Source organism: Furipterus horrens, unplaced genomic scaffold (assembly GCF_987537825.1).
Source record: "Furipterus horrens unplaced genomic scaffold, mFurHor1.1.pri manual_scaffold_6, whole genome shotgun sequence".
In the NCBI taxonomy this organism is placed as follows: domain Eukaryota; kingdom Metazoa; phylum Chordata; class Mammalia; order Chiroptera; family Furipteridae; genus Furipterus; species Furipterus horrens.
Window position 1 is genome coordinate 81,117,939 of NW_028327176.1, and position 27,299 is coordinate 81,145,237.

The 27,299-nt window shown below is 39.9% G+C and overlaps 1 protein-coding gene across 3 annotated transcripts in view; it reads right to left on the reverse strand.

Moving 5' to 3' along the window:
- The window catches only part of IL1R1 (interleukin 1 receptor type 1), a 116,077-nt gene that overhangs the window by 30,357 nt on the left and 58,421 nt on the right, over positions 1-27,299 (reverse strand). For 2 of the 3 annotated variants that reach the window (XM_090281879.1, XM_090281876.1), the window contains 2 exons: positions 22,417-22,492; positions 18,649-18,715 (listed from right to left, as the gene is read on the reverse strand). In XM_090281879.1, coding sequence (XP_090138005.1) covers positions 18,649-18,709 — 61 coding nt within the window. In that variant the 5' untranslated portion in view covers positions 18,710-18,715; positions 22,417-22,492. The remainder of the gene's footprint in view (positions 1-18,648; positions 18,716-22,416; positions 22,493-27,299) is intronic. The other variant, XM_090281880.1, reaches the window with a different exon arrangement.

A 27,299-nucleotide genomic window follows, 5' to 3' on the forward strand; every position in this document is an offset into this window, starting at 1 on the left:
GAGACAGAAAAACACAGAAGGAGGAATCACTACATCAGATATCAAATAATACTACAAAGTCACTGTGATCAAAACAGTCTGGTACTGAGATAAGAACAGACATATAGAGCAGTGGAACAGAATAGAGAGTCCAGAAATAAACCCAGGCCTCTATGGTCAACTAATATTTGATAAAGGAGGAAGGAACATAGAATGGAGTGAGAAGAGCCTCTTCAACAAATGGTGCTGGGAGAACTGGACAGGGACATGCAAAAAATGTAACTAGACCACCAACTTACACCACACACGAGAATAAACTCAAGATGGATCAAAGACTTAAATGTAAACCATGACACCATAAAAGTCCTAGAGGAAAACATAGGCAGAAAAATTTCAGATATCTCACATAACAATATCTTCATGGATGCATCTCCTAAGGCAAGAGAAATAAAGGACAAAATAAACAAATGGGACTACATCAAACTAAAGAGTTCCTGCTCAGCAAAAGAAAACATCAGCAAGATGAAAAGGAAACCAACCATATGGGAAAACATATTTTCCAATGACATCACAGACAGGGGACCGATCTCTAAAATATATAAAGAGCTTATACAACTCAACATCAAGAAAACGAACAACCCAATTAAAAAATGGGCAAAGGACCTGAACAAACACTTCTCTAAAGAGAACATACAGAAGGCCCATAGGCACATGAAAAAATGCTCAACATCAGTAGCCATCAGGGAGATGCAAATAAAAACCACAATGAGATACCACTTCAAACCAGTCAGAATGGCCATCATCAACAAATCAAGAAACAACAAGTGCTGGCGAGGATGTGGAGAAACGGGAACCCTACTGCACTGTTGGTGGGAATGCAGACTGGTGCAGCCACTGTGGAAAACAGTATGGAATTACCTCAAAAAACTAAAAATGGAACTGCCTTTTGAACCAGCGATTCCACTGCTAGGATTATACCCGAAGAATCTTGAAACCCCAATTCAAAAGAACTTACGCACTCCTATATTCAGAGCAGCACTGTTTACAATAGCTAAGTGCTGGAAACAGCCTAAATGCCCATCTGTAGATGAGTGCATCAAAAACCTGTGGTACATTTACACAATGGAATACTATGAAGCAGAAAGAAACAAGGAACTCCTGCCATTTGCGACAACATGGATGGAAGTAGAGAGAATTGTGCTTCGTGAAATAAGCCAGGCAAAGAAAGAAAAATACCATATGATATCCACTAATACAGGAAACTAAAGAACAACACAAACAAACACACTAAATAGGACAAAGAGCAGAATAGCAGTCAATAGGGGGGTGGGGGGAGGGAGAGAAGGAGGATAAGTAAGGGAAGGGTTTAGTCAAAGAACGTGTATAAATGACTCATGGATATGAACAATGGGGAGGGATATGATTGTGGGAGAAGGGGTGGGCTGAGTGGCGGAGAGAAATGGGGGAAAATGGGACAACTATAATTGAAAAACCAAAAAATGAAAAAATAAAAATAAATTTTAAAAAAATTTAAAAGCAAGACCTGAAAAGATCAACTATTTTTAAGTAACAAACCTGTCACAGAACAAACTCAACATTTTTATAATACAAAAATATCCAGCATCCCACGTGGTAAATATAACAATGTCTAGCATCTAATCAAAAGTTACTAGGTATGGAAAAATTAAGATCATATAACCAACAGTGATGAGAAAATATTTAATACTGACACAGAAAATGACAGAGATGATAGAATGGAAAAATTAAAATAATTATTACTATTGCAATTCACTTGATCAATACACTAGATCGTACATGTTAAGAAGAGACATGAGAGTTTCTTTTAAAAACTTAAATTTCCAGAGATGAAAACTATAATATTGATTTTAAAAAATAACACAGTATATGATTAATGGCAGATTTGAAGAAAAGTTAGAAGAAAAGTTAAGTAAACTTTAAGACAGCATTAGAAAATACTCAAAATTAAACATTAAACAGTGAGAAAAATAACATAAAACTCACAAGGCATTAGTTATCTAGATGCAAGACAACTTCAATATATGCAATAGGAATTCTTGAAGAAGATGAAAGGTGAGTGAAACAGAAAGAATATCTGAAGACATACAGGTTGAAATTTTTCAAGATTTTATGAAAATGAGGAACTCACAGACCCCAAAATCACAGTGAACCGCAAGCAGAAGAACCATGGAGAAAACTACCAAACAAAGAAAAAAATGATGCAGTGTTCTTCCCAGAAACAATACATGCCAGAAGAAAGTGGAATAAAGGTAAGTACTGAAAGAAAAAAAAAAATCCACCTACCTTTCAAAACTAAAGGCAGAATAAACTTTTTCATATTTATAAAAGCTGTAAAAATTAATCACCAGTAGACCTGCACTATCAGAAAAATATATAAATTCCTTCACAAATAAAGAAAATAATATCAAATGAAAAAGGAATCTACACAAAGGAATAAAAACACTAGAAATGTTTACTACATGTTATTTTAAAATAATTTTTCTTAATATTTAGATATCTTTCAAAATAACTATGTTTAAAGCAAAAATAATAGTGTATTGTGAGATTTATAACATAAAATAGCAAAACACATGGAAACAATAGAGTCAAGTTCTAAGTGGGATGTATACTACTTTAAGATCTTTATAATATCTGTGAAATAGTATAGTATCATGTAAAGGTAAATGGTGTTAAATTAAAGATGGATACTAGAAACCTGAGAGAAGTTATTTAAAAAACAAAAACAGTTACTAGTATAAGCCAACACAGGAGATAAAATGAGTCATGAAAACCCTTAATCAATCCAAAAGTCAGATCAATTAAAAAAAAAAATCCTCATTCAAACCAAAAAGAGAAAAAATAAAGAATGAATGGCATAAATAGAAACTAAAATAACAAGATCCTAAATTTAAACCCAAATATATTAATAGCCATATTAAAATTTTTTAATGGTCTAAACACCCCAATTGAAAGGCAGAGATGGTCAGAATATATAAAGAAGGATCCAATTGTATGCTGCCTAACACACACACACACACACACACACACAGTCACAGTACTTACACATTTTAAATATAAAGATACAAATATTTCAGAAGTTTTAAAAATGTGGTGGGGGAGTAGAACACATTAACACTAAGCAAAAGAAGGTTTAAATGGTTTTTATATTGTTAACAACCAAACTAGATTTTACAGTATATATCATCAGTAATAAAAGGGTCATTTCATCAAGACAAAGGAGACATTCATTAAGAAGTATATAGTAATCCTAAATGTTTACTCACCTACTAACAGTGCTTCAAAATACTTGAAGCAAAAACTGCTAGACTACAAGAAGAAATAGAGAAACCCACAATCATAGTCAGAGATTCCCATACCCTACTCACAATAGTTAATAGAACAGGTAGAACAATTACATAACTAATCATTAATGATATAAAAGATTTGTGTAACATATCAACCAATTTGGCATAATTAATATTTATAGAAAATCCTACTCAATAGAATACAGTATTCCCTCACTTATTGCAGGTATTACGTTCCAGACCCCCCTGAGAGTAGGAACCTTACATTTATTCTACACTCTTAAACCTACATAACTTTAACAACATACATATACAGTACTGCAAAATCCCGCAATATAGCAAAAAATCTGTGATAAATAATTAAATATAATATTTTTTAAAATCCTGTGATACAATGAGGCCACAATAAGTGAACTGCGATATAGCGAGGGACTACTGTATACATTTTTTAAGTAAATGCAACAAACTTACTAAGATATACAATATCCTTGCTCATAAGCCAATGATTGATAAATTTAAAAGGATTCAAATTAGTCAAAAGTTATTTTCTCCAGTGAAATGAGATTCAATTAGAAAGTAGTAACAGAAAGATACCTAGGAATTCCCAATATATTTGAGAAAACATTTTAAATGGATATAAAATACAGTTAGCTGGGAAGCCATACTGTTCTAATTTATCAGCTCCATAAAGTACCAGCAGATTTGAACAGAACTTCCACGGTAAAAGTATTATTCATTAAAAAAGAACTAAGAAACATTTTTCTAAATAACCCATAAGTCAAAGAAGAAATAAAAAGGGAGGGAAAACACATGTCAAAACTGATGGTATGCAATGGAAACAGTGGTTAAGGAAAACCCACAGCACTGAATGTCTATATAAGAAAAAAATATATCAAATTGATTATTTTAGTCTCCACTTAATAAACTATAAAAAAATCATACCCAAAGTAAGCAGAAGATAAAAAATAATATAGATCCAAGAGGCAATCAATGAAATGGAAAACAGAAAAACAATAGAGAAACATCAAAGATACCAAAAGCCAGTTCTTTCAGAAAACCAATTATGACTGATCAAATCTCCAGCCAGACTGATCAGGAAAAAACACTGATCAGTCTGGGTTTGATTCCTGGTCAGGGCATATACCTAGATTGTGGGTTTAATCCCCTGCCTCGGCACATACACATGCGATGTCCAGTCCAGACGTCGATCCCCGGTACAGGCATGTATGGGAGGCAACCAATCAACACTTTCTCTCTCACCTTAATGTTTCTCTCTCTCCCTTCCTCTCTCTTGAAGCAATAAGAAAATGTCCTCAGGTGAGGATTAAAAAAAAAAACACTTTTAAAGAGATAATGAGGAAATATTAAAAACCAATTAATGCCAATTAAATTCAATAACTTATTGTGAAATGAGCAAATTCCTTGAAAGTCACAGACTATAAGAGCTCCCTCAAGAAGAAATAAATACCTGAATAGCCCTATAGATATTAAAGAAAATGAATTTGTAGCTAAAAACCCTCCAACAAAGAAAATTTCAGGCCTAGATGGCTTCACTGGTGTATTCATGGAAAAAGCATCAGTTTTACACAAACTCTCAGAAAACTGAAGTCAGTAACACTTCCCAGTTCACTCTCTAAGGTCAGCACTGCTCTATTCCCAAAGCCAGACAAAGACATTACAAGAAAAAAAGTAAACATCTACATCATGCAAACTTTCTTTAAAACAGTGTACAAACTTAATACTACAATATATCAAAAAAGGATAACACTTTATGATATACATAACATCCTAGAAATGCAAAGTTGAATTCACACCCCAAAAAGTCAATTAATAAAATTCTATATATTAACAGAATTTAAGAGAAAAACTATATAATTACCTCAATAGATGCAGAAAGAGCAATCTATAAGATCAAAGGTCTATTCTTGATAAAAACTCAGCAAACTAGGGATAGAGAGGAATTTCCTGAACCTAATAAAGGACAACTATGAGAAATCTACTGCCCTCTTATATAGGAGTAAGGTAAGGATGTCCTCTCTAATCACTTCTCTATTTATTTTTTCCTGATTTACAAATTTATTTTTATTGAAATTTTCTTTTTTTTTTTTTTTTTTTGGTTTTTCAATTACAGTTGTCCAATTTTCCCCCCAGAGCTCCCCCCAACCCAGCCCATCCCTTCTCCCACAATCATATCACTCCCCGTTGTCCATGTCCATAAATCATTTATACACGTTCCTTGACTAGACCCTTCCCTTACTTATTCCCCTTCTCTTCCTCCCCACTCCCCCCTATTGACTGTTATTCTGCTCCTTGTCCTATTTAGTTTGTTTGTTTATGTTGTTCTTTAGTCTCCTGTATTAGTTGATATCATATGGTATTTTTCTTTCTTTGCCTGGCTTATTTCACTAAGCATAATTCTCCCTAGTTCCATCCATGTTGTCGCAAATGGCAGGAGTTCCTTGTTTCTTTTTGCTACATAGTATTCCATTGTGTAAATGTACCACAGGTTTTTGATCCACTCATCTACAGATGGGCACTTAGACTGTTTCCAGCACTTAGCTATTGTAAACAGTGCTGCTATGAACATAGGGGTGCGTAAGTTCTTTTGAATTGGGGTTTCAAGATTCTTCGGGTATAATCCTAGCAGTGGAATCGCTGGTTCAAAAGGCAGTTCCATTTTTAGTTTTTTGAGGTAATTCCATACTGTTTTCCACAGTGGCTGCACCAGTCTGCATTCCCACCAACAATGCACTAGGGTTCCCGTTTCTCCACATCCTCGCAGCACTTGTTGTTTGTTGATTTGTTGATGATGGCCATTCTGACAGGTGTAAAGTGATACCTCATTGTGGTTTTTATTTGCATCTCTCTGATGGCCAATGATGCTGACCATTTTTTCGTGTGTCTATGGACCTTCTGTATGTCCTCTTTGAAGAAGTGTTTGTTCAGGTCCTTTGCCCATTTTTTAATTGGGTTGTTCGTTTTCTTGATGTTGAGTCGTATAAGCTCTTTACATATTTTAGAGATCAGTCCCCTGTCTGTGATGTCATTGGCAAACATGTTTTCCCATATGGTTGGTTTCCTTTTCATCTTGCTGATGTTTTCTTTTGCTGAGCAGAAACTCTTTAGTTTGATGTAGTCCCATATACTTATTTTTCCTTTATTTCTCTTGCCTTAGGAGACGTATCCGTGAAGATATTGTTACGTGGGATATCTGAAATTTTCCTGCCTGTTTTCCTCTAGGACTTTTATGGTGTCACGGTTTACATTTCAGTCTTTAATCCATCTTGAGTTTATTCTTGTGTGTGGTGTAAGTTGGTGGTCTAGTTTCATTTTTTGCATGTCCCTGTCCAGTTCTCCCAGCACCATTTGTTAAAGATGCTCTTCTCACTCCATTTTATGTTCCTTCCTCCTTTATCAAATATTAGTTGACCATAGAGGCCTGGGTTTATTTCTGGACTCTCTATTCTGTTCCATTGATCTATATGTCTGTTCTTATGCCAGCACCAGACTGTTTTGATCACAGTGGCTTTGTAGTATTGTTTGATGTCTGGTATCGTGATTCCGCCTGCTATGTTCTTCTGTTTCAAGATTGCTTTTGCTATTCGGGGTCTTTTTTGGTTTCATATGAATTTTTGGAGTATTTGTTCTAGGTCAGTGAAATATGTCATTGATATTTTAATAGGGATTGCATTGAATCTGTAAATTGCTTTGGGTAGTATGGCCATTTTGATGATGTTGATTCTTCCCATCCAAGAACATGGTATTTGCTTCCATTTACTCGTATCTTCCTTAATTTCTTACTTCAATGTTGCATCATTTTCAGTGTACAGGTCTTTTATCTCTTTGGTTAAGTTTATTTCTAGGTATTTTATTTTTCTTGTTGCTATAGTAAATGGTATTCTCTTTTTTGCCTCATATCTGATATTTTATGGTTGGTGTAAAGAAATACCGTAGATTTCTGTATATTTATTTTGTACCCTGCTATTTTGCCAAATTCACTTATTATATCAAGTAGTCTTTTAGTGGACTTTATAGGGCTTTCTAGGTATACTATCATGTCATCTGCATATAATGATAGTTTTCCTTCTTCTTTCCCAATTTGGATGCCTTTTATTTCTTTTCCTTATCTGATTGCTGTGGCTAGGACTTCCAAGACTATGTTGAATAGGAGTGGAGAGAGTGGACAGCCTTGTCTAGTTCCTGATTTCAGGGGGAATGCTTTTAGTTTTTGTCCATTGAGATGATGTTGGCTTCAGGCTTCTCATATATAGCCTTAATTATGTTAAGGTATGCTCCCTCTATTCCCATTTTGCTGAGTGTTTTCATCATAAATAGGTATTGTACTTTATCAAATGCTTTTTCTGCATCTATTGAAATGATCATGTGATTTTTGCCTTTCATTGTTTTTAGATGATGTATTTATTGATTTGCAAATATTAAACCATCCTTGCATCCCTGGGATGAATCCCACTTGATCGTGGTGTATGATCTTTTGGATGTTTAGCTGGATCCTGTGTGCCAATATTTTATTGAAGATTTTAGCATCTATGTTCATCAGTGATATTGGCCTGTAATTTTCTTTCTTTGTTGTGTCTTAACCTGGTTTTGGGATTAGGGTAATACTGGCTTCATAGAAAGAGTTTGGGATTTTTCCGTCTTCTTGGATTTTTTGGAATCGTTTGAGGAGGATAGGAGTTAGTTCTTCCCTAAATGTTTTGTAAAATTCACCTGTGAAGCCATGCAGAGCAGGGCTTTTGTGTGCAGGGAGATTTTTGATTACTGTTTCAATTTTCTTCTTTGTTATTAGTGTGTTGAGACTTTCTACTTCTTCTTGATTCAGTTTTGGAAGGTTATATTTTCTAGAAACTTATCCATTTCTTCTAGGTTGTCAAATTTCTTGCCATACAGTTGTTTGTAGTCATTTCGTACTATCGTTTGTATTTGTGTGGTATCAGTCGTGATTTCTCCTCTTTCATTTGTGATTTTGTTTATTTGGGTCTTCTCTCTTTTTTTCTTGATGAGCCTGGCTAGAGGCTTGTCGGTTTTGTTTATTTTTTCAAAGAACCAGCTCCTAGTTTTGTTGATTTTTTGGATTGTTTGTTTAGTCTCTATGTCATTTAATTCTGCTTTGATCTTGATGATTTCCTTCCTTCTTCTTGCCCTAGGCTTTGTTTGTTGTTGTTCTAGTGCTTGTAGCTTTAGGGTTAGATTTTTTATTTGAGATTCCTCTATTCTTTTCAGATATGCCTGTATTGGTATGAACTTCCCTCTTAGGACTGCTTTTGCTGTGTCCCATAGGTTTTGGGCTGTTGTGTGTTCATTGTCATTAGTTTCTAGAAATTTCTTGATGTCATTGTTAACGCATTCGTTATTTAATAGCATGTTATTCATTCTCCATGAGTTTGGGTGTCTTCCATTTTTTTCTCTGAGGTTGATTTTTAGTTTCAAGGCATTGTGGTCTGAAAAGATGCTTGATATTGTGAGAAACGCTCACAATAAAAACTGGGACACAGGACTTCAGCAGTAAAACGAGGTCTTTATTCATGAGTCTGCAGAGCCAGGCGCACCCTCACAGCCAGGAGAATGTGCGCGCCAAGTAGACAAAGGAAACTGGTTTTATAGTCTTAGCTTCCCTACCCTGAAATTGCCACCCTAAAGTAATTATCTTTTCCACCCTGAAATTGCCACCCTAAAGTGATTATCTTTTCCACCCTAAAGTGATTATGTTCTCCACCCTAAAGTGATTATCTTCTTTGCCCTGAAGTGAGAGCGATTAGCTTCCCCGCCCTAACACAATTAGCTCCCCCTCCCCTCTCCTTCTTCCCTGTTTCTCCATGACTGGTTACTCCGGAGTTACAATCTATCACGGTTATCTAAACGCCCCTTCTGTGGTTTGTAGATATGCCAGTGCTGTCAGCTCCCTTCTCAGAGACCCTCTAATTACATTTGCCCTTAAGACCCTTTAATTACATTTGCCCTTTGTTACTAATGACTTTTTTACTGGTTTGGGAGTCACTATGTCCTTGTTTCTAACAATATGATTTCAATTTTCTTGAGTTTGTTGAGGCTTGTTTTGTGTCCTATTATGTGGTCTATCTTTGAAAATGTCCCATGTGCCTTTGAAAAGAATGTATATTTTGCTTCTTTGGGGTGAAAAGTTCTATATATATCAGTGAAGTCCATGTGGTTTAGTGTGTTGTTCAATGCTTGTATATCCTCAGTGTTTCTTTGCTTCAATGATCTGTCTATTGTTGATAATGGAGTGTTGAAGTCCCCTACTATGAGTGTGTTGTTGTTAATATCCCTTTTGTGGTCTTCTAGTATTTGCTTTATGTATTTGGGTGCTCCTATGTTGGGTCCATATATGTTTATCAGTGTTATATCTTCTTGATGGACTGTTCATTTAAGTATTATAAAATGTCCTTTTTTGTCTCTTTTTATTGCCCTTGCTTTGAAATCTGTTTAGTCTGATATGAGGACTGCTACCGCAGCTTTTTTTTCCGGTCTGTTTGCTTAGAATATTTTTTTATATCCCTTTACTTTCAGTCTATGTAAGTCTTTTGTTTTGAGGTTTGTTTCTTGTAGACAGCAAATATGTGGGTCCTGTTTTCTTATCCATTCCGTTACCCTATGTCTTTTAATTGGAGCATTTAATGCATTTACATTTAAGGTGATTATTGAGGTGTGTTTATTCATTTCCCTTTGTACCTCTGTTCCTCTACTCTTTTTTTGTTTTTTCTCTTCCTTTTTCTTAGAATGGTCCCTTTAGCATCTCTTGCAATGTTGGTTTGGTGGAGATGTATTCTTTTAGTCTTCCTTTGTCTGAGAAACTCCTTATTTCACCTTCCATTTTGAATGAGAGCCTTGCTGGGTAGAGTATTCTTGGTTGCAGGCCTTTGTTTTTCATTGCTTGAAATATTTTTGACCATTCCCTTCTGGCTTGTAGTGTTTCTGTTGAGAAATCGGTCGATAGCCTTATTGGAGCTCCCTTGTAAGTTATTTGCTGTTTTTCTCTTGCTGCTTTTAGGATTCTCTCTTTGTCTTTGAATGCTGCCATTTTAACTATGATGTGCCTTGGAGTGGGTTTTTTTGGGTTTCTCTTTATTGAAACTCTCTGTGCTTCCTGGACTCGCATAACTTTTTCTCTCATCAGGTTGGGAAAATTTTCTGTCACTATTTCTCCTATCAGTTTATCTATTCCTTGTTCTTCTGATCCGTCTTTAATTCCAATTACTCTTATATTGTTCTTCCTTATGCTATCCTGTAAGTCCTTTACCTCTTCTTCATACTTTTTGAATCTTTTTTCATTTTGCTGTATCGTCTGAGAATTTTTTTCCTACCTTATCTTCTAACTCACTAATCCGATCTTCTGCTTCATTTAGTCTGCTTTTGACTGATTCTACTGTGTTTTTCAGTTCAGAGACTGTATTCTTCATTTCTTCCTGGTTCTTGTTGATAGTTTCTATGTCTTTTTTTATGCTGGTGTAGTTCTCTGCAAGTTCCCTGTAATTTTCTTGGAGCTGTTGGTAACTTCCTTGGAGGTTGTCATAGTTGTTTTTGAGGTTGTTGAGTAGTTTGAGCTTCTTCACCACCATAGTTTTGAATTCCATGTCTGACATTTGGGCTATGTCTATTCCATCTACCTCTGTTTCAGGGGATTTCTCTTTTCTTTTCATTGAGAGGTTGTTTCTGCATCTTACCATGTTGGATTCTTCTTTTTTGTTGTTGTTTTTTTGTTTTTTGGATTTGTCTGCTTTGCCTTCCCACCTTTGTGGTATGAGATTCTTTATGGGAGATCTAGGGGTTTCAGTGGTGCAGTCTCTTTGATCTCCTGAGCCTGATGTTCTTGGGGTACCCTCTATGTCGTTTGTTTGTGCTGTCTGGTTATATTTCAGATGCTTTTTGTTAGGATCTTCCTTCTGGCTAGTTGATTGAGAGTCACTCTATCCACTTTGTCTTGAATTCTTTTGTGGAGATGTCAATTCAGCCTTTGTGTGTTGTCTTGTTTTTCTGTGTCCACAGCTGGTCTAATGAGGCAGGTCAGAGGTTCCTGTTCCTTGCAGCAGTGGTGTGCCCCCGCACGGTGCGTTCCTTCAGCACCTGTTGGAGCTAGCCAAGGTGTCCTTGCACGCACGCCTGTGAGCACGTAAGGCGGCCCAAGAGCTTACCTCAGGCCTGCTGCACAGCGCTCCGGGAGTTTCCCAAGGCAGCCGGGGAGCTAGCCTCAGGCCTGCCTCACTGTGCTCCAGGAATCGGTCTCTCACCTCCCAGTGCTGGGCCCCAGACACTCGTGCACAGTGGAAGTGAGCGGTTGGCGTCTCTATGAAGCCAGCGAGGTATTTTTGCGCTCGCGCGCCCGTGTGCACCCAAGGCAGCCGGGGAGCTAGCCTCAGGCCTGCCGCACCGCGCTAAACACTTGTGCTCATTAGACGTGAGTATCTGTGATTTGCTGCAGCCCACCATTCCCGCACCCGCCTCGGCGGGCAGGAGCAGAGCCTGAGCAGGTGCTTTGTGCTCCAGCCTGGCGCCCACTGCAGCTGGCCAGGGACGACTGCTCACAGTCTTCTGTATGTCCAGTGGGCCCTCCCTGCGCCCGTTGGGGCACTGATCTTATGTCTGTTGGGGTGTGTCCAGGGGGCACCTGGACACGTGGCCCTGTGCACCTGGGCCAGTGAATGAGGACACTTCCCTATGTGCGCCCGCGACCCGAGGGGAGGGTTGGAGTGTGGGCAAGTGCACTTCTGCACCTGCGCTCCTCAAGAATGTCCTATCATCCCCAAACTTTCCCCTCCTCTCTGCAGTTCACAAGAGAAAAATACAAAGGAAAAATTACGATTTCACTTGCTCAGCAACATGCTGTCTCCCGTCTTCCAGCACCAATGCCACCTGGTCAAGTCCCATCTCTGCCAGTGGTCAAAGATCTACTTTCCTCCTGACTCCCCTCTGGGGAAGCCTGTAGTCTCCAAAAAGCCTTTGTGTCCTTTCAGCCGCAGCTCGGGCAGCCACCCTTGTCAGGAATCCCATTTTGTCCCTTTTTCTTCCGCTATCCTCACTAAACAGGTTGTTTCCAGATGTTTTTTCTCTAATCCAGCAGTGCCAAGGCTCAACTCCTGCCAGTGTCCAGCTGCTCACTGAGATGTTCTGTCTGCAATTAGTCCAAACTACAGACGGGTCTCGGGAGCCTGAGAGCACAGCCTCCCCTCACTCCTCCGCCATCTTCCCTCACCCCTCTAATCACTTCTATTCAACATTGTACTGGAAGATCTAATTAGCACACTAAGGCAAGAAAAAAAATAATAAATGGATCCAGATTAAAGTGGAAAATGAAATGGCTTTATCTGAAGACAACATAATCATCTATATGGAATATACTATGAAATCTACAAAAGACCTAGAAGGATTAGTAAATTGTAATGTAATATTAGTATGCAGAATTTAATGGGTTTGCATACACTAGCTAAGAACAATTAAAAACTGAATTTTTAAAAAATTCTATTTACATTGGCACAAAAATATATGAATAATTGAGGATAAAGCTGACAAAAGATGCATCAGACCTATCCAATTAAATTATAAAATGGTGCTTACATAAATTAAACAAGATCTAAGTAAATAAAGAAATATATACTGTGTTCATTAAATATACACTCAATATCATTAAGATGTTAAGTGTCCCAAAATTGGATTATATCCAACTCAATCCCCATGAAATATGAGAACTTTTTGTACAAATTAACAAGATGATTCTAAAATTTATATATCGTCGGCGGCGGCAGCCGTCCGTCTCGAGAGACGATGGTGTAGCTTCTTAAGAGTCTATCTGTACCGCCGAGAATGGTTGTGCAGTCCGACTCGGGAGTGACACGGTATCTGTCTCCTCCCGTGTTGAATCGACATCTTGCGATGACGCTGGAGTGTCCTCTCCAGTGAAGCTGAAGCTACAGAGCCTGGGCAGGGTGATATGGAGGGTCTGCTGTTGCCCATGCAGCAGACCCCCCCTCTCTTCTCAGCTGAAGGATCCAAAGGAAAGACGGAGTCAATACAGCTTGGCTTCAGGTGCGCCGCAGGAGTTGCCGGTGTTGACTACAGCGTCAAACCGCCTTAGGGACTCCGGCTCCGGATTTTCTGTCGGGGTTTACTCCCTTAGCCTTTTCCCTGAAGAGGTATGCCGCAAGGCAGCGGAGGTTTTTTGGAGTCAGAGTTTTCCTTCTCTGATGTGCCCTGACTGGAAGATCGAACCAGCGACACTTAGCTCGCAGGCCGACGCTCAATCCACTGAGCCAAACCAGCCAGGGCAAAAAAATTTATATAATTGTTACATAATTACTCAAATCAAATTTTGATTTAAAAAACAAAGTTGAAAGAGTTACACTGCTTTACTTCAACATTATACAGCCACATAAATTAAGACAGTGTAGTATTGACATAAAGATAAATAGATCACTGAACAGAAAAGAGGTTCCAGAAACGAATTACACAAGCATATTCAACTGATTTTTTACAAAGGCATGAAAGAAATTCAGTGGAGAAAATATAGTCTTTTAAACAAATTGGATATCCTTATGTTAAAAAACAAAAACAAAAACAAAACAAAAAACTGAGCTTTTGAGGCAGGAGTTCCAGAATGGCAGAGTGAGGGTCTCCATATAATTCACTCCTCTGTAAACACAACAAAAAGACTAGAAAGTTTTCTAAATTAAAGCGTTGCAACAATCAGAACATTTATTAAAAAAAAAAACTAGCAGTGCCCTGGCCAGTCTGGCTTAGTTGGTTGGGCATTATCACACAAACTGAAAGGTTGCTGGTTTACTTCCCAGTCAGAGCACATGCTTAGGTTGCCGGTTCGGTCCCAGTCGGGGTGTGTATGAAGGGCAACTGACTGATGTTTCTCTCTCACATTTATGTTTCCTTCTTCTCTTTCTCCCTCCCTTCCCCGCTCTCTAAAATCAATAAGCATGTCCTTGGTTGAGGATAAAAAAAAACCAAAAACAAACAAAACTAAAAAACACCAGCACCAGGTGAATCTCAGGACAACAGAATTTGTGGCTTAAGTTACTCTCATCCTCTTGTTTTCCCAACTCCACTAGAAACTTGAAAACAAGCAGCCTTTCAAATACAGTAGGTGTAAAAACCAGTAGGCTAGCAAAAGCAAACCAGGTTTCGAGCCCCATTAAAAGTCCAATTCCTGAGCACTGCCACAATTTGACCTGAGTGGCACCTCTGTGAAAGTTACACTCACAGAGTGGTGTTGGCATTGTCCTGACTCAGAGGTCCACAGGAAAAGCCCTATTCCCAGAGTGTTCATTTCAAAAAAATCAATTAGTGGCAACTGCTTAACACTAGTCTCTTGAAGCCCTAATACCAAATGAGACAAAGAATCTGTCCAAAAGAAAAAGGATGATCTGGGAAATTAAATTTCCGTAGGGAGATTTGAAAAGCTCTGATACATTCCTGGATAATATAAAAGAGCGCATACATAATCATGGCTGTGTACATTCCCAGAGAAGACCAGGGAAGGCACTGGTCTCTTAAATATGGATGACCTTAAGATTATGCACAAGCGACTTCCAGCCAAGATGGAGGCATAGACAGACATGTTGCATCTCCCTCCACAACTAAGAAGGAGTACAACTACCTCAAAACTAGAAACAATCAGAAGTTCCAGAAAATCAAACTGCATGGAGGTCCAGCAAACAAAGATATAAAGAAGAAATACTCATCCAGACAGGTAGGAGGGTCGGAGTCAGGGCGGAGAGAATTAGTGTGGTGGCGGCAGCAGCTGCGACAGTGGCAGGCCAGCAGAAACTGCAGTCACACATTTTAAAAAGTCCAGAGGGACACCTGGGGAGCATTCCCAGCTCCTGATCAGACCACGCAGCTCACGGTCCCAGCACCAGGAAAAAGCAAGCCTCATGGCTTTTGACTGTGCAAAAAACGTGGGGCTTGGGGCAGAGGAAGAAATAGCAGGTCTCTCAGCAGAGTCCACTTGTTTAAAGAGCCCCCAAGGCCCTAGAACGTTTGCAGACCCACCCATTCTGGGAACGATGGCCAAAGCAGCAGCTAGAGAGGCACCAGTCCCATAGGGAAGTGGGAGAAGTGCCTGAAAAGGGGGTGAGTGCTGGGCAGGTGGCATTGTTCCCTCTCAGACCCCTCCCCCATTATAGTGCCACAATGTGGTGAAACAGGTCGCCCTGTACTGACGAAACCCTAAGGCTCTGCCCCTTACAACATAACAGGAGCAACAGATCTACCTGGGACACAGCGGCAAGCAAACACAGGAGCCTGTCAGAATGAGAAATATGGCCCAAAATGGCGAATGGATCAAGGTTCCAGTGGGAGAACTAAGCGACGATGAGGAGATAGCCAGCCTAACAGATAGGGAGATAGACAACCTAAAAGATGCAGAATTCAAAACACTGGTGATATAGATGCTCACAGGCTTGACAGATATGCTTGAGTATGGCAGATGCATAAGGGAAGAAGTGAAGGCTATGCTAAGTGAAATTAAGGAAAATCCACACAAAACCAATGGTGAAGGGAAGGAAACCGGGGTTCAAATCAATGATTTGGAACATAAGGAAGAAAAAAAGTCAACCAGTGCAGAATGAGGAAGCAAGAATTGAAAAAAATGAGGAAAACTTCCCAAATTTTGTGAAAGAGCTGGACATACAAGTCCAGGAAGCACAAGGGTCCCGGGCAAGCTGGACCCAGAGGAGACCACACCAGGACGCATCATGATTGAGATGTCAAAGGTGAAAGATAAAGACAGAGTCCTGGGGGCAGCAAGAGAGAGGCAGAGAGTTGCCTACAAAGGGGTGCCTATAGGACTATCAGCTGATTTCTCAGAGGACATTTTGCAGGCAGGAAGGGACTGGCAAAGAGTATTCAATGTGATGAAATGCAACCTGCGACCAGGATTACTCTATCCAGCAAAGCTATCATTTAGAATGGAAGGGCAGATGAAGTGCTTCCCAGACAAGGTGAAGCTAAAGAAGTTCATCATCACCAAGCCATTATTATATGAAATGTCAAAGGGACTTACTTAAGAAAAATAAGATCAAAACTATGAACACTAAAATGACAACAAACTCACAACTATGAACAACTGAATCTAAAAAATAAAAACAAAATCCAACTAAGCAAACCAGAATAGGAAAAGAATCATAGGTATAGGGATCATTTGGAGGGTTATTAACTGGGAGGGGGGAGGGGGAGAAATGGGGAAATGGTTCAGGGATAGAGAGGCATGGTTGGTTGGTACAGAATAGACAGGGTTAAGTTAAGAATAATATAGGGAAGGATGAAGCCGAAGAATTTATATGCACGACCCATGGACATGAACTAAGGGGGGGTGGGGTTGCTGGAGGGAAGGGGGATACTGGGCAGAGGGGAACAAAGGGGAAAAAAAGAATTGGAACTACTGTAACAATATAATCAATAAAATATATTTTAAAAAAGAAGATTATGCACAAGCAGAAAGTGAAGACTAAGGCAGAGTTCTGAACAGCCTGAGTTTTGAAGGCATACCCCAACACGCACAGGGCCCCTCAGCAAAGGGTTGAAGATTTATTGGATCAAATAGTCTAAGGAACCCTGGCCAAGTTGCTCAGTTAGTTAGAGCATTGTCCCAATATGCCAAGCTGGCAGGTTCAATCCCTGGTCAGGACACAAGAATCAACCACTGAATCCATAAATAAGTGGAACAATAAATCAATGTCTCAATCTCTCTCTCTCTCTCTCTCTCTCTCTCTCTCTCTCTCTCTCTCTCTCTCTCTCTCTCTCTCTCTCTCCCCCAAATCAATAAATATATAAGTAATCTTTAAATATTCTAATGAAACTTCTGACCAATCATTAGATGACCAAACAGAGACTTCAGTAGCCTTACATGATAGGAAACACCAATTAACAGGCAACTTTAGAAAAATGGATATATATTCTCTATCTTGATCATGATGATGATTTCAGGGGTAGGTATGTATGTCAGCACACCAAATTGTATACTTTAAACATGTGTGATTTATTGTGTCAATTATAACCTCAATAAAGCTGTTTTAAAAAGACAGAATCAAAATAAAAGTGGCTAGGCACTTAGCATGGTACCTGTGCAGAGCTAGGACCCCTAAATATTTAGATAATGGTAATAGCAATTGCAATAGTAGTGATAAAAAATGTAAACCTGAAGTAAGGTCTTAGCAATACTTCTATTTATCTGGTTAGGGCATTGTCCCAATATGCCAAGGTGGCAGGTTCAATCCCTGGTCAGGGCACAAGAATCGACCACTGAATGCATAAATAAGTGGAACGATAAATCTCTATTTATCTGGGGTTTACACTACACTCAACCAAAATTGTTCTGATCAATGTCACCTATGACTTTTAAGTTGCTAAATCAAATAAACAACTCTCAGATATAATCTTATTTAGCATATCTGCATATGACATGTATTACTACCCAAATTATCTCATCCTTTATCATCTCCCTCATCTTTCACCCTGCCCCAATCACAGTGGTATTTTAGTTCCTGGAACATGTCAGTACTGTTGTTCTCAGGATCTTGGCACATGTTGCCTGGAATATTTTCCCAATCTCCAACATCATATTTGTATAGCTCTCTCCTTCAGGTTTGACTCAAAAATCAATTTCTTAGTGAGCTTTTTCTGGTCACACTATGCAAAAATTTAACCTTCTGCCCACCCAAATCCCAAAACTATATCTTCCTTTCCTGTTGTTTTTCTCTCTACACTTATCACCATATGACAATAAATATTCACTTTTCTAAACCTACTGGAATGTAAACCACCTGCAGGCATATAGTTATGTCTGGATTATTCACTTTAGTATCCCCAGCACCTAGCGCCTGGCATATGCTAAGGTCTAAATGCATTTGTAGTAAAGGAGGAGGGAGAGGGCAAGAGTGAAAATGAATAAGTGAAGAAAACAAAGAACTGTCACTTGTTGTTTTCAGCTATAGGTTCACAAAGACTACATTTAACACCTCTTCAGAAAGAAAGCCAGGATTTCCTGTATCATACTCTCCAATCAGCAATACAGTGGAAAGAGGCCTGGACTAGACACAGGAGACAGGAATCTTAACTCTTGCTCTAAAACAAGCAATGTGACCTTGGGCTCTTAACTTCACTGGGTTTTAGTTTTCCAATGTGTAAAGAGAATAAGAAGTAAAGAGGCTGAAAGGAATACCCAGCAGTACAGTTCTGTGACCAGGCAGCTCTGTATCCTAGAATACAACAGAAAAGTTAACAAAAATGACTGTTAGATAAGGCATTTCACATTTCTAAATATTAGGTTCTCTTAGCAAATAATAACACACGGAAATGCTTAACTTACCAGCCTCCAGAGAAGAAATCAGTAGAGGTATGAAACAAGCAAGCCTGAGTAATACTTTCATTATCTCCTGGAAAAGCAGGAATAGAAGAAAAACAAAAAATAAAAATGTTACTATTCCAAAAAATCTCAAAAACTACATACCCGTCCCCACCCTCACCCCAAAGTCACACTGATGGGTCAGTCTCTCTATATCATTAATGTGACCATGTTTCTGGATAGAAAATGTGGGGCAGGAGGGGGATAAAGATCTTTTTCAACAAAATTGCAGAAAAACTCAAACAACTTAAAAATAGTAAAACTCCCATCATCTGTCCCAATATTCATTTCTAGTCTTGAATACCACTTAAATTTCCTCCAAATCTTATCTAAGCTACACCCAAAGTGACTATTTACTAGACCCTAAACCAGCTTGCAGCTCTTATATGGATTTGCTTCCTACCTGAAATGTACCCCACTAACAGGACCCACATGCCAAAAGTCTCCCGACACTTTCAGGTCCAGCTCACAGGTCACACCTTCATCTTATAAGGTAAGACACTAAATCATTCATATAAAATTATATAGCTGCATGAAAATACACCAAAAAAGACTAAAAAGATAACAACATATTCAAATTGGGTTGGTGATCTTCCCCTCCTCTAGTGCTTTTTATCTAAAATTTCTACCATAAGCATCAATTAATTGTATCACAAAATAAACAACAAAAGCAGAACATCCACAGTTCCCCCTCCATCCATGTGGCTTAGAAGGCATACCACTACAACAGGTATAGATCGGTGATAGGGCTACCTATTAAACTGAGGTCCTAGTTTAATTATAGAATATTTTGTCCACATACAGGTGGGGGTATGATCAGATTAGGCACTTGTTTCATGCCAGAAGAAGACCATACCATTGCCTTATCTACAAACACGACATCACTAAAATAGCAACTGAATGTGAAAAGAAAAAACTCAATTTTGCCTACCTTTCTAAACTTCTCAAGCCCAAATGAAGCTAATGTTCAGTATAACCTCTCTTCCTGACTGTTCCTGTTAGTTGCTCCTAAATAGGGACCTTACCTTAATGTAAAGTAAGTTCTAGTCTTGGACCTCCAGGGAACTTTTGCACAAATCTATTTGAGAGCCCTGAGTACCTCAAACTCAACAGGCCCCAAACCAAACTCCACCAAACTGGCTCCCCTAACCCGGTGACAGACACAGAACCGCCCTGCATTGACGACCTCTTATGAGGGCGGAAACCACTGTGCCCACAGCATCTGCACTGTGCTTGGAAATCTAAAGCCCTTAATAAGTTCTCATGGAATGAATTTTAAAAATGAACAAAAGAAATGGTTATCCTCTACCCAATTTCACTAAATGCAGCGATGTCCAGAACACACCATGCTTTTACAGTTTTATGCTTTGAAAAAATCTGCCCTTTGATTTTTACAGGAGGTTACATTGGTCTATATTCTTATCAGTAGCTATAAGTTACTTGCACACACAAAATATTTTAACCAAGACATCACTAATTTAGGCTGTAATGACATGCAATTATTTGAAGAATAGCTGGAAAAGGTTCTATTTAAGAAGTGTCATTAAAAGATATAAAAATGTTATAATGTGCTTTTCAAATAAATGAAGAAAAAAAGACTCCAAGCATGAGAGACACCCCCATTCATGTTCTTCTCAGATTACCCCCAGTGTGAGGAAAAGCATCCATATTCCTCACTCAAGCCTGCAAACCTGCCCAGAGCAGTAAGACTGCATTCCTTGCATGTCCTGTAATTTTGACTTTTACACACATAAACTGGCCTTCTCCCAAATTAGCCTAGATTCACAGTATTACCATATTTACCTTTAAACTATACTCAGGTTATTAAAATAATATAGAAGGCTTTGACATTTTACAGCCTGCATTTTAAGTCCCTCTGCTAGAGAAGAAAATAAAGGATTAAAATGTTTCCCAATTACCAGTTCCAGGCCAATCAATTACTCATCTTTGTTTACCAAAAATAAAATAAAGAAATTATAAAAATAATGAACACTGCCAGCTGTTAGGTCACTTAGTTACAAGATCGGGCTTGTTTGATTACAGGCAGGCAGAAGAAAAGAAAGATGCCAGGCTGTACTCATAAAGAGCACATTTCAAGATAAAATTTCAAATTAACTGTGAGCAAAGAACATCTAATAATTCCAAGTTTAAGTCAGTAGTCTGCTGCCACATGGCAGTATAATCTTGGACATGACTCCTCCCTAGGCCTCAGTTCCCTCATCTGCACAGGCGGGCAATGAGTCAGATGATCTTGGACCCCTTTCCATTCTAAAGTCTAGAAAATGTGGAAGACAAGCCCCATAGATTCAGGTTTTACTTAGTCTGCCCTAGAACTGTTCTTAAAAAAAGCAGGACTGGAGAGTGGCCCCTTCTCCCAGAGCAAGGGACTTTCTGAATCCATATCAGTCCCAGGACCCTAAGGGCAGGAGGTCAGCTCCAGGCAATGGGAATAAGGTTAGGATCACAAGACCAAAGAGAATAAGGAAAAAGAGAAAGAAGCAGCCAAGACTAAACAAACCATGCTACCAACAAAAATCAACACAAACCTTGTTATACTCTAAAGCAAGACAGAAATTCCAAATGTGAAGCCAAACCTGCCCAACCCTCATACTGCCAGTCACTGAGAGGCAGCCAAGTCCCTCAACAACATCTGTGCTCTACTATATGCCAGTTAGAGTGCTAGTGCCAGAGACAAGAGTAGTAAAAAAAATTAAATATTAAAGGAGAACCTTCTTCTGAAGAGGATCACAATTTAGGCATTTGGCCACATGTGATCACAAGATATGTCCCATACACCATCAATGGCTCTCAGCCTCTGTGCCTCAGTTCCCCCATTTGATTTGGGGTAATAGGGAGGGTGTGGGAGAAGTCAGTTTGGAGCATAAACCACAGGCAGGGTGTTACCAAGCAAAGCTAAGAGGATAAAAGTGCCCCAGACAGGAAGAATCATGCTAAGACACTGGGACTGATCTTTCTAGGTGGCCAAAAACTCACTTGAAGGTTTTAAGTCATGGGGTAGGATATAGCCAAACTTTCATTCTCTATAGAAATGTTGGCACCCGTGTGGCCTATAAACTGAAGACAAGAAGGGAAGTGGGGAGAAAAGGTTGCCACGGGGAGGTCTCGATAAGAGAGAATGCAGACTGAGCCACCACAGCAAAAGACACACAGAAGGAGCACGTCTCAGACCCCTTAGCAGCAAAGCAGGGGTGACTGAGTGGGCCTGAGACTCATCAGTCCTGATTCACTCAAGTGGGGAGAGCATAGGCAGGTTTAGGTAAGAATGACAGGGTCTGGCATACAGACAGCCCAAGGCGATGCCCAGAGGATGTCACCAAGGCACCACTGGGCCTGGTCTCCTGGGACTAGGTGAGCAGTGTCGCCTCCTACTGAAATCGAGAATTTCAGTGTGAGGTGAAAGGCAAGAGAAACAGACAGCTGGGCTTGGAATGCACTGAAACTGGAGAGAGCACAGACCCTGAATTTGACCTATCATCACACAGGTCATGGCTGCGGCTCTAGGAAAAGTAATCCTGGGGAAGTGAGTGACAGTGGCTTTTAATGGGTTGCAGACATCTTCAGAAGTATGATAAAACCATGGAATTTCCCCTAAGAAAAAGTATAAAAAAAAAAAAACTTTTTATATAATGAGAGGTACTCTGGGACCACCTAAAACTGAGGTTGTAGGATTTCAGCTGATGGTGGGCCACTGGGGCAAACCAGCCATGTTACCTCCAAGAAGGCCTTTCTTGTAGAAAATGGTCTTGCTGCTCAGGAGAGAGTCACCATCTTTAAGGGGCACATCTATCTGGGAAAGGAAAAGGACACAAGAACATAAGTTTGAATGAAGAATCTTAAAGTCACCAACTACCCCACAGATTTCAACAGGTGTCAAAAAAAAAGCTTATGAAAATGAGTTATATGTTTAAGGAGTATACATTCCACAGTTTCAGAAAATCTAGTCATGGGGTAAGGAAATCAAAGAGCTCGGCACCACCAGCTCTTTTTGGTTAAATGCACATTCCTGGTTCTCTGCTAGACACAGAGGCAAGAGAAATGAATCAAATACCTCTGGGGACCTCACAGCCTAATGCACTTGGAGAATAAAGCTCAGAGAAATGCACCAGATGCCAAAACAAAATGGACAGGCCCTTTTTAAGAACAGGCACAGTTTCTGAATCCTCCTCTTCCCTTATAACAAGCACAGGACACACCTGCATTGCAAGTTACATAATCTGAAATAATTTCAAAATGGGTTAGCTGTGTCTGCCCTCCCATTATGTCCTGGAGACATCTCACCATTTATTCTCTCCCTCTGCAGTTTACTGTTAGTACTTTGGTGTCTCATATTTTTTGAGGTCTGAATCATTTCCTTAGGAATCTGAAAAGCTTGGAAGCCCTAAGCATAAGGCCTTTTAATGCCCAATTCATAAAACAGTTTGACTAACATTTTGCTTAGACAAAATGAACTAAATACCACTTTATTATTCACTTTATTCAATTTAGAGTTATGAGAAAGGACACAACATAGCATTAAGGTCCCAGAGGTACAGTGCTTATCAACATGACTCATAACATACCATGAAATCAAAGAGAAGACTCCGTGATCTGCCTGTTCACAGTACTAATACAGTGTCCCCCAATCTCCCATAGTGTGCCTCGGAAATGACTGCAGCTGATGGGAATTACATGGAGAACATCAGAGAAATTAATAGATTGGGGGAGGAGGAGGAGAAGCAAGAGGAATGAATTTATTTGGAAGGCCCAGAAAACCTTTTACAGAGAAGTTAACACTCTATGTCCCTCCCAAACAGCTCACTTTCCCTCTTCCTCTTCACAAGAAATTTTGCATTCCCTTCCTCCACTTCCCATCCACCACTAAACAACACTGCTTCCTATGCTCATTGTTCCTCTGAGACACAGCTCAGAGCCCCTCAATGCAAAGGGCCCTTAGTCCCCATCTTCCTGGAAAGTGCTGCAGCACCTGGCCTTACCCACCACCACCCTCTTATCTGACTTGCTGGGATGAAGCCACACCCACCCTGCTCTTCTACCTTCATCTTCTAACTCATGGTGTCCTTCTAAGCTCTTCTGCTTGCCTGTCTGCCTTTGTAGGGCCTCTGTTCTGCTTCCCAGGATTGTCATTCCATTCTACCCAGCCTAGCTGACTGGCTTCTGTGACTGCCCAGCTCTGTTAGCAGATTCTGATCAGAAAGCTCTCACGGGGCCCCTGTAAACAATGCCTTCCTCCACTGCCAGGAATGCCAAGTCACACAGCTTCTCCCTCTGGCAGCAATGGGTGGCTCCCCTGGTTGCCGGCCTTCCTTACCTGGCCCAGGAGAAAAAGGTACAGGATAGCACTTCCCCTTTCCCACACTCTTATGCTTGTGGTAAGAGCTCAATAAATAATTGTGAAGGAAAGGGAAGAAGAAAGGGAAAAGGGAGGGAGGGAGAGAGGAAGGAATTCACCTACTACCTTTGCATTATACATAAGGACAAAAACCTGACCTAGAATCAAGGAGCCAAAGGAGGAAATGTAGGTATTAAGTATAAGTCAGAGAACAGAAAAACAAAGGGAACCATTACTGAAATCTAGAGATGGCCAAGAATCATTCTGGAGAAGGTAGAAAACTAATGGAATTAGACAAAGGGCTCATCACCAGAAGGCTGGGGAAGAGCAGGACCAGAAATGGAGCTATTGATGCCAGAATGACACAGGGTAAGTAAAACCTCCCTTCTTTGGAGGTGACTTTGCTAGTCTGTCATGATTTTTGAAATTGGTTTATAGTAAAATTCAAATTTTAGAAAATATTAACAATAATGGGGACTTTTGGTCAAGTTGGCACCATAGGCAGACATGGCTTGCTTCTTTGCACAACTACATCAAAATTACAACTAAACTATAAAATAACCATCACTCAGAACCATCAGAAACAAAACTGAGTGGAAATCTGACAACTACAGAATTAAAGAAACCACATTCATCTAGACTGGCAGGAAGGGCAGAGACATGAAATGGGCTGGTCCCATATCCATGTGTGGTGGATAAAAATTCAGGAGGGATATCTCAGGAGCAAGGAATCCCAGTCCCACACCAGGCCCCTTAACCCAGGGTTACGGTGCCAGGAAGATAAGTCTCCACAACTTCTGGCTGCAAAAACCAGAAACTACTGGAGCCCCAAGCAGTTTCTCTTAAGGAACCTCCACACAGACTCACCTACTCAAACTAACTCCTTTTGGGCTCCAGCACTGGGGTGGTAGCTTGAGGAGCACCAGTGGCATGCAGAGGGAGGCTGAGGTGTTTGGCATCAAGGTGGGCAGAGGCCATTGTTCCTTTTCTTAGTCCTCCCCCAACAGAGCCAGCAGGCTGGTGTTCTATCCAGGATTCCATCAACCTGGCTAATACTGTTTGACCTGCCTTGGAGATCCTCAGAGACTCCACCCCACCCAACTTATGGGCCCGCCCAAGATGCTTTTCCATATGAATGGCTGGTCTTGGCTCATGCTTCACAAGTTCCTAAATCCTCTCAAACAAGGAACAGCTGGCCTCAGTGAGCCCCAGGTCCAGCACAAGCAGCAGCCAGCCTAGATTCACAACTTGGCTTCACCTGGGAATCTCAAAGCTCAGCACAAGTAGCAGCCATCTCAGATTGCTTTATAACTCAGGCAGGTTGGCCCCGAGAAAAACACAGGAGGGGGCTTACCTTGGCCTGCACCACCTAGGAACCCCCAGGGTCAGTGGACACAGTGAAGAGCTACAGACCACATAAGAGCACCACCACCCTGCCCCTGCACAGCTGATGTTCTACAGAGGGTGGAGGTTGATGGTTAGTGATCACAGACAATCCTTGCAGCTGACTGGCCTGGGTAAGTACCTCCCATTGATCTTCCAACAGTGACAAAGGCTCAACTACAAGAGGAGGATGTACTCAGCCCACACGAAGGGTGCACCTAGAGTACCCAGCTTGAGTGATAGGGGAGGCTGTGCCACTGGCCCCTACAGGACACCTACTACATTAGGCCATATGACCAAGACAGGGAGTCATAGTCTACCTAATACATAGAAACAAACACAGGGAGGCTGGCAAAATGAGGAGACAAAATAAAATATGGTCCAAATGAAAGAACAGATCAAAACTCCAGAAAAAGAGCCACACAAAATGGAGATAAGCAATCTATCAGATGCAGAATTCAAAATACTCATCATAAGGATGCTCAAGGAGCTTGGTGAGGACCTCAACAGCATATAAAATGATCCAGTCAGAAAAAAAAACTATAGAGTGGATGAAGCTGAGAATCAAATCAATGATTTGGAACATAAGGAAACATAAAACAACCAATCAGAACAACATGAAAGAAGAATTTAAAAAAAAAAAAAAAAAAAGAGGATAACTGTAATCAGCCTCTGGGACAACTTCAAGATGTCCAACATTTGCATCATAGGGGTGCCAGAAGAAGAGAAAGAGTAAAACATTGGAAATCAATTTGAAAAAGTTATGAAAGGAAACTTCCCTAATTTGGTGAAAGAAATAGAGATGCAAGTCCAGAAAGCACAGAGAGTCCCAAACAATATGGATGCAAAGAGGCCCACTCCAAGATACATCATAATTAAAATGTCAAAGGTTAAAAATAAAGAGAGAATCTTAAAAGCAGCAAGAGAAAAAACATTAGTTACAGGGGAGTTCCCCTAGGACTGTCAGCTGATTTCTCAAAAAAAAAATTTTAGACTAGAAGGGATTGGCAAATATTCAAAGTGATGAAAAGCAGGGACCTACAGCCAAGACTGCTCTACCCAGCAAAGCTATCATTTAGAATTTGAGGGCAGATAAAAGAGCTTCCTAGACAAGAAAAAACTAAAGGAGTTCATCATCACCAAACCATCATTATATGAATTGTTAAAGGTTCTTATTTAAGAAAAAGAAGAATATCAAAACTATGAACAATAAAATGGCAAAAATACATATCTATCAACAATTGAATCTAAAAAACAAACTAAGCAAACAAAAACAGAGACAGAATCATGGATACAGAGAGTGTTTTGATGGTTGCCAGATGGGAGGGGGTGTGGCAGAATGGGTGAGGAGGTAAGGGGATTAAGAAGTATAAATAGGTAATCACAGAATAGCCATGGGGATGTAAAGTACAGTATAGGAAAGGGAGTAACCAAAGAACTTACACACATGACCCATGGACATAAACAATGCATGGTGTGTGGTGGGAGGTGTTGCCTGAGTGAGTAGGGGGTGCTGGGTAGAGTGGGGCAAAGGGGATAAAACAGGACAACTATAATAGCATAATCAATAAAATATAATTTTAAAAAAGAAAAATAGAAAATATCGACAATAAAAAGTCACAAAATTATTTCACTGTGTGATTTTGCAGATGAATCTTCCCCATAAAATGATTAAAGAGCCAAAGATTAACTCCCCCCTAAAATTAATCAGCACTAACACACTGCTCCCACTTCCCACCTGAAGTACAGTGATACCTGTTACCTATGAAATTTCTCAGATTCCCTAACACCCTCTCTAGAGCAGCTTCCAGCTGACATGCAGAGGTGAGGTGGTACACTGAGGTACTGACACCCAACCCAGGGTGGTCAGTTGGGGCCAGAG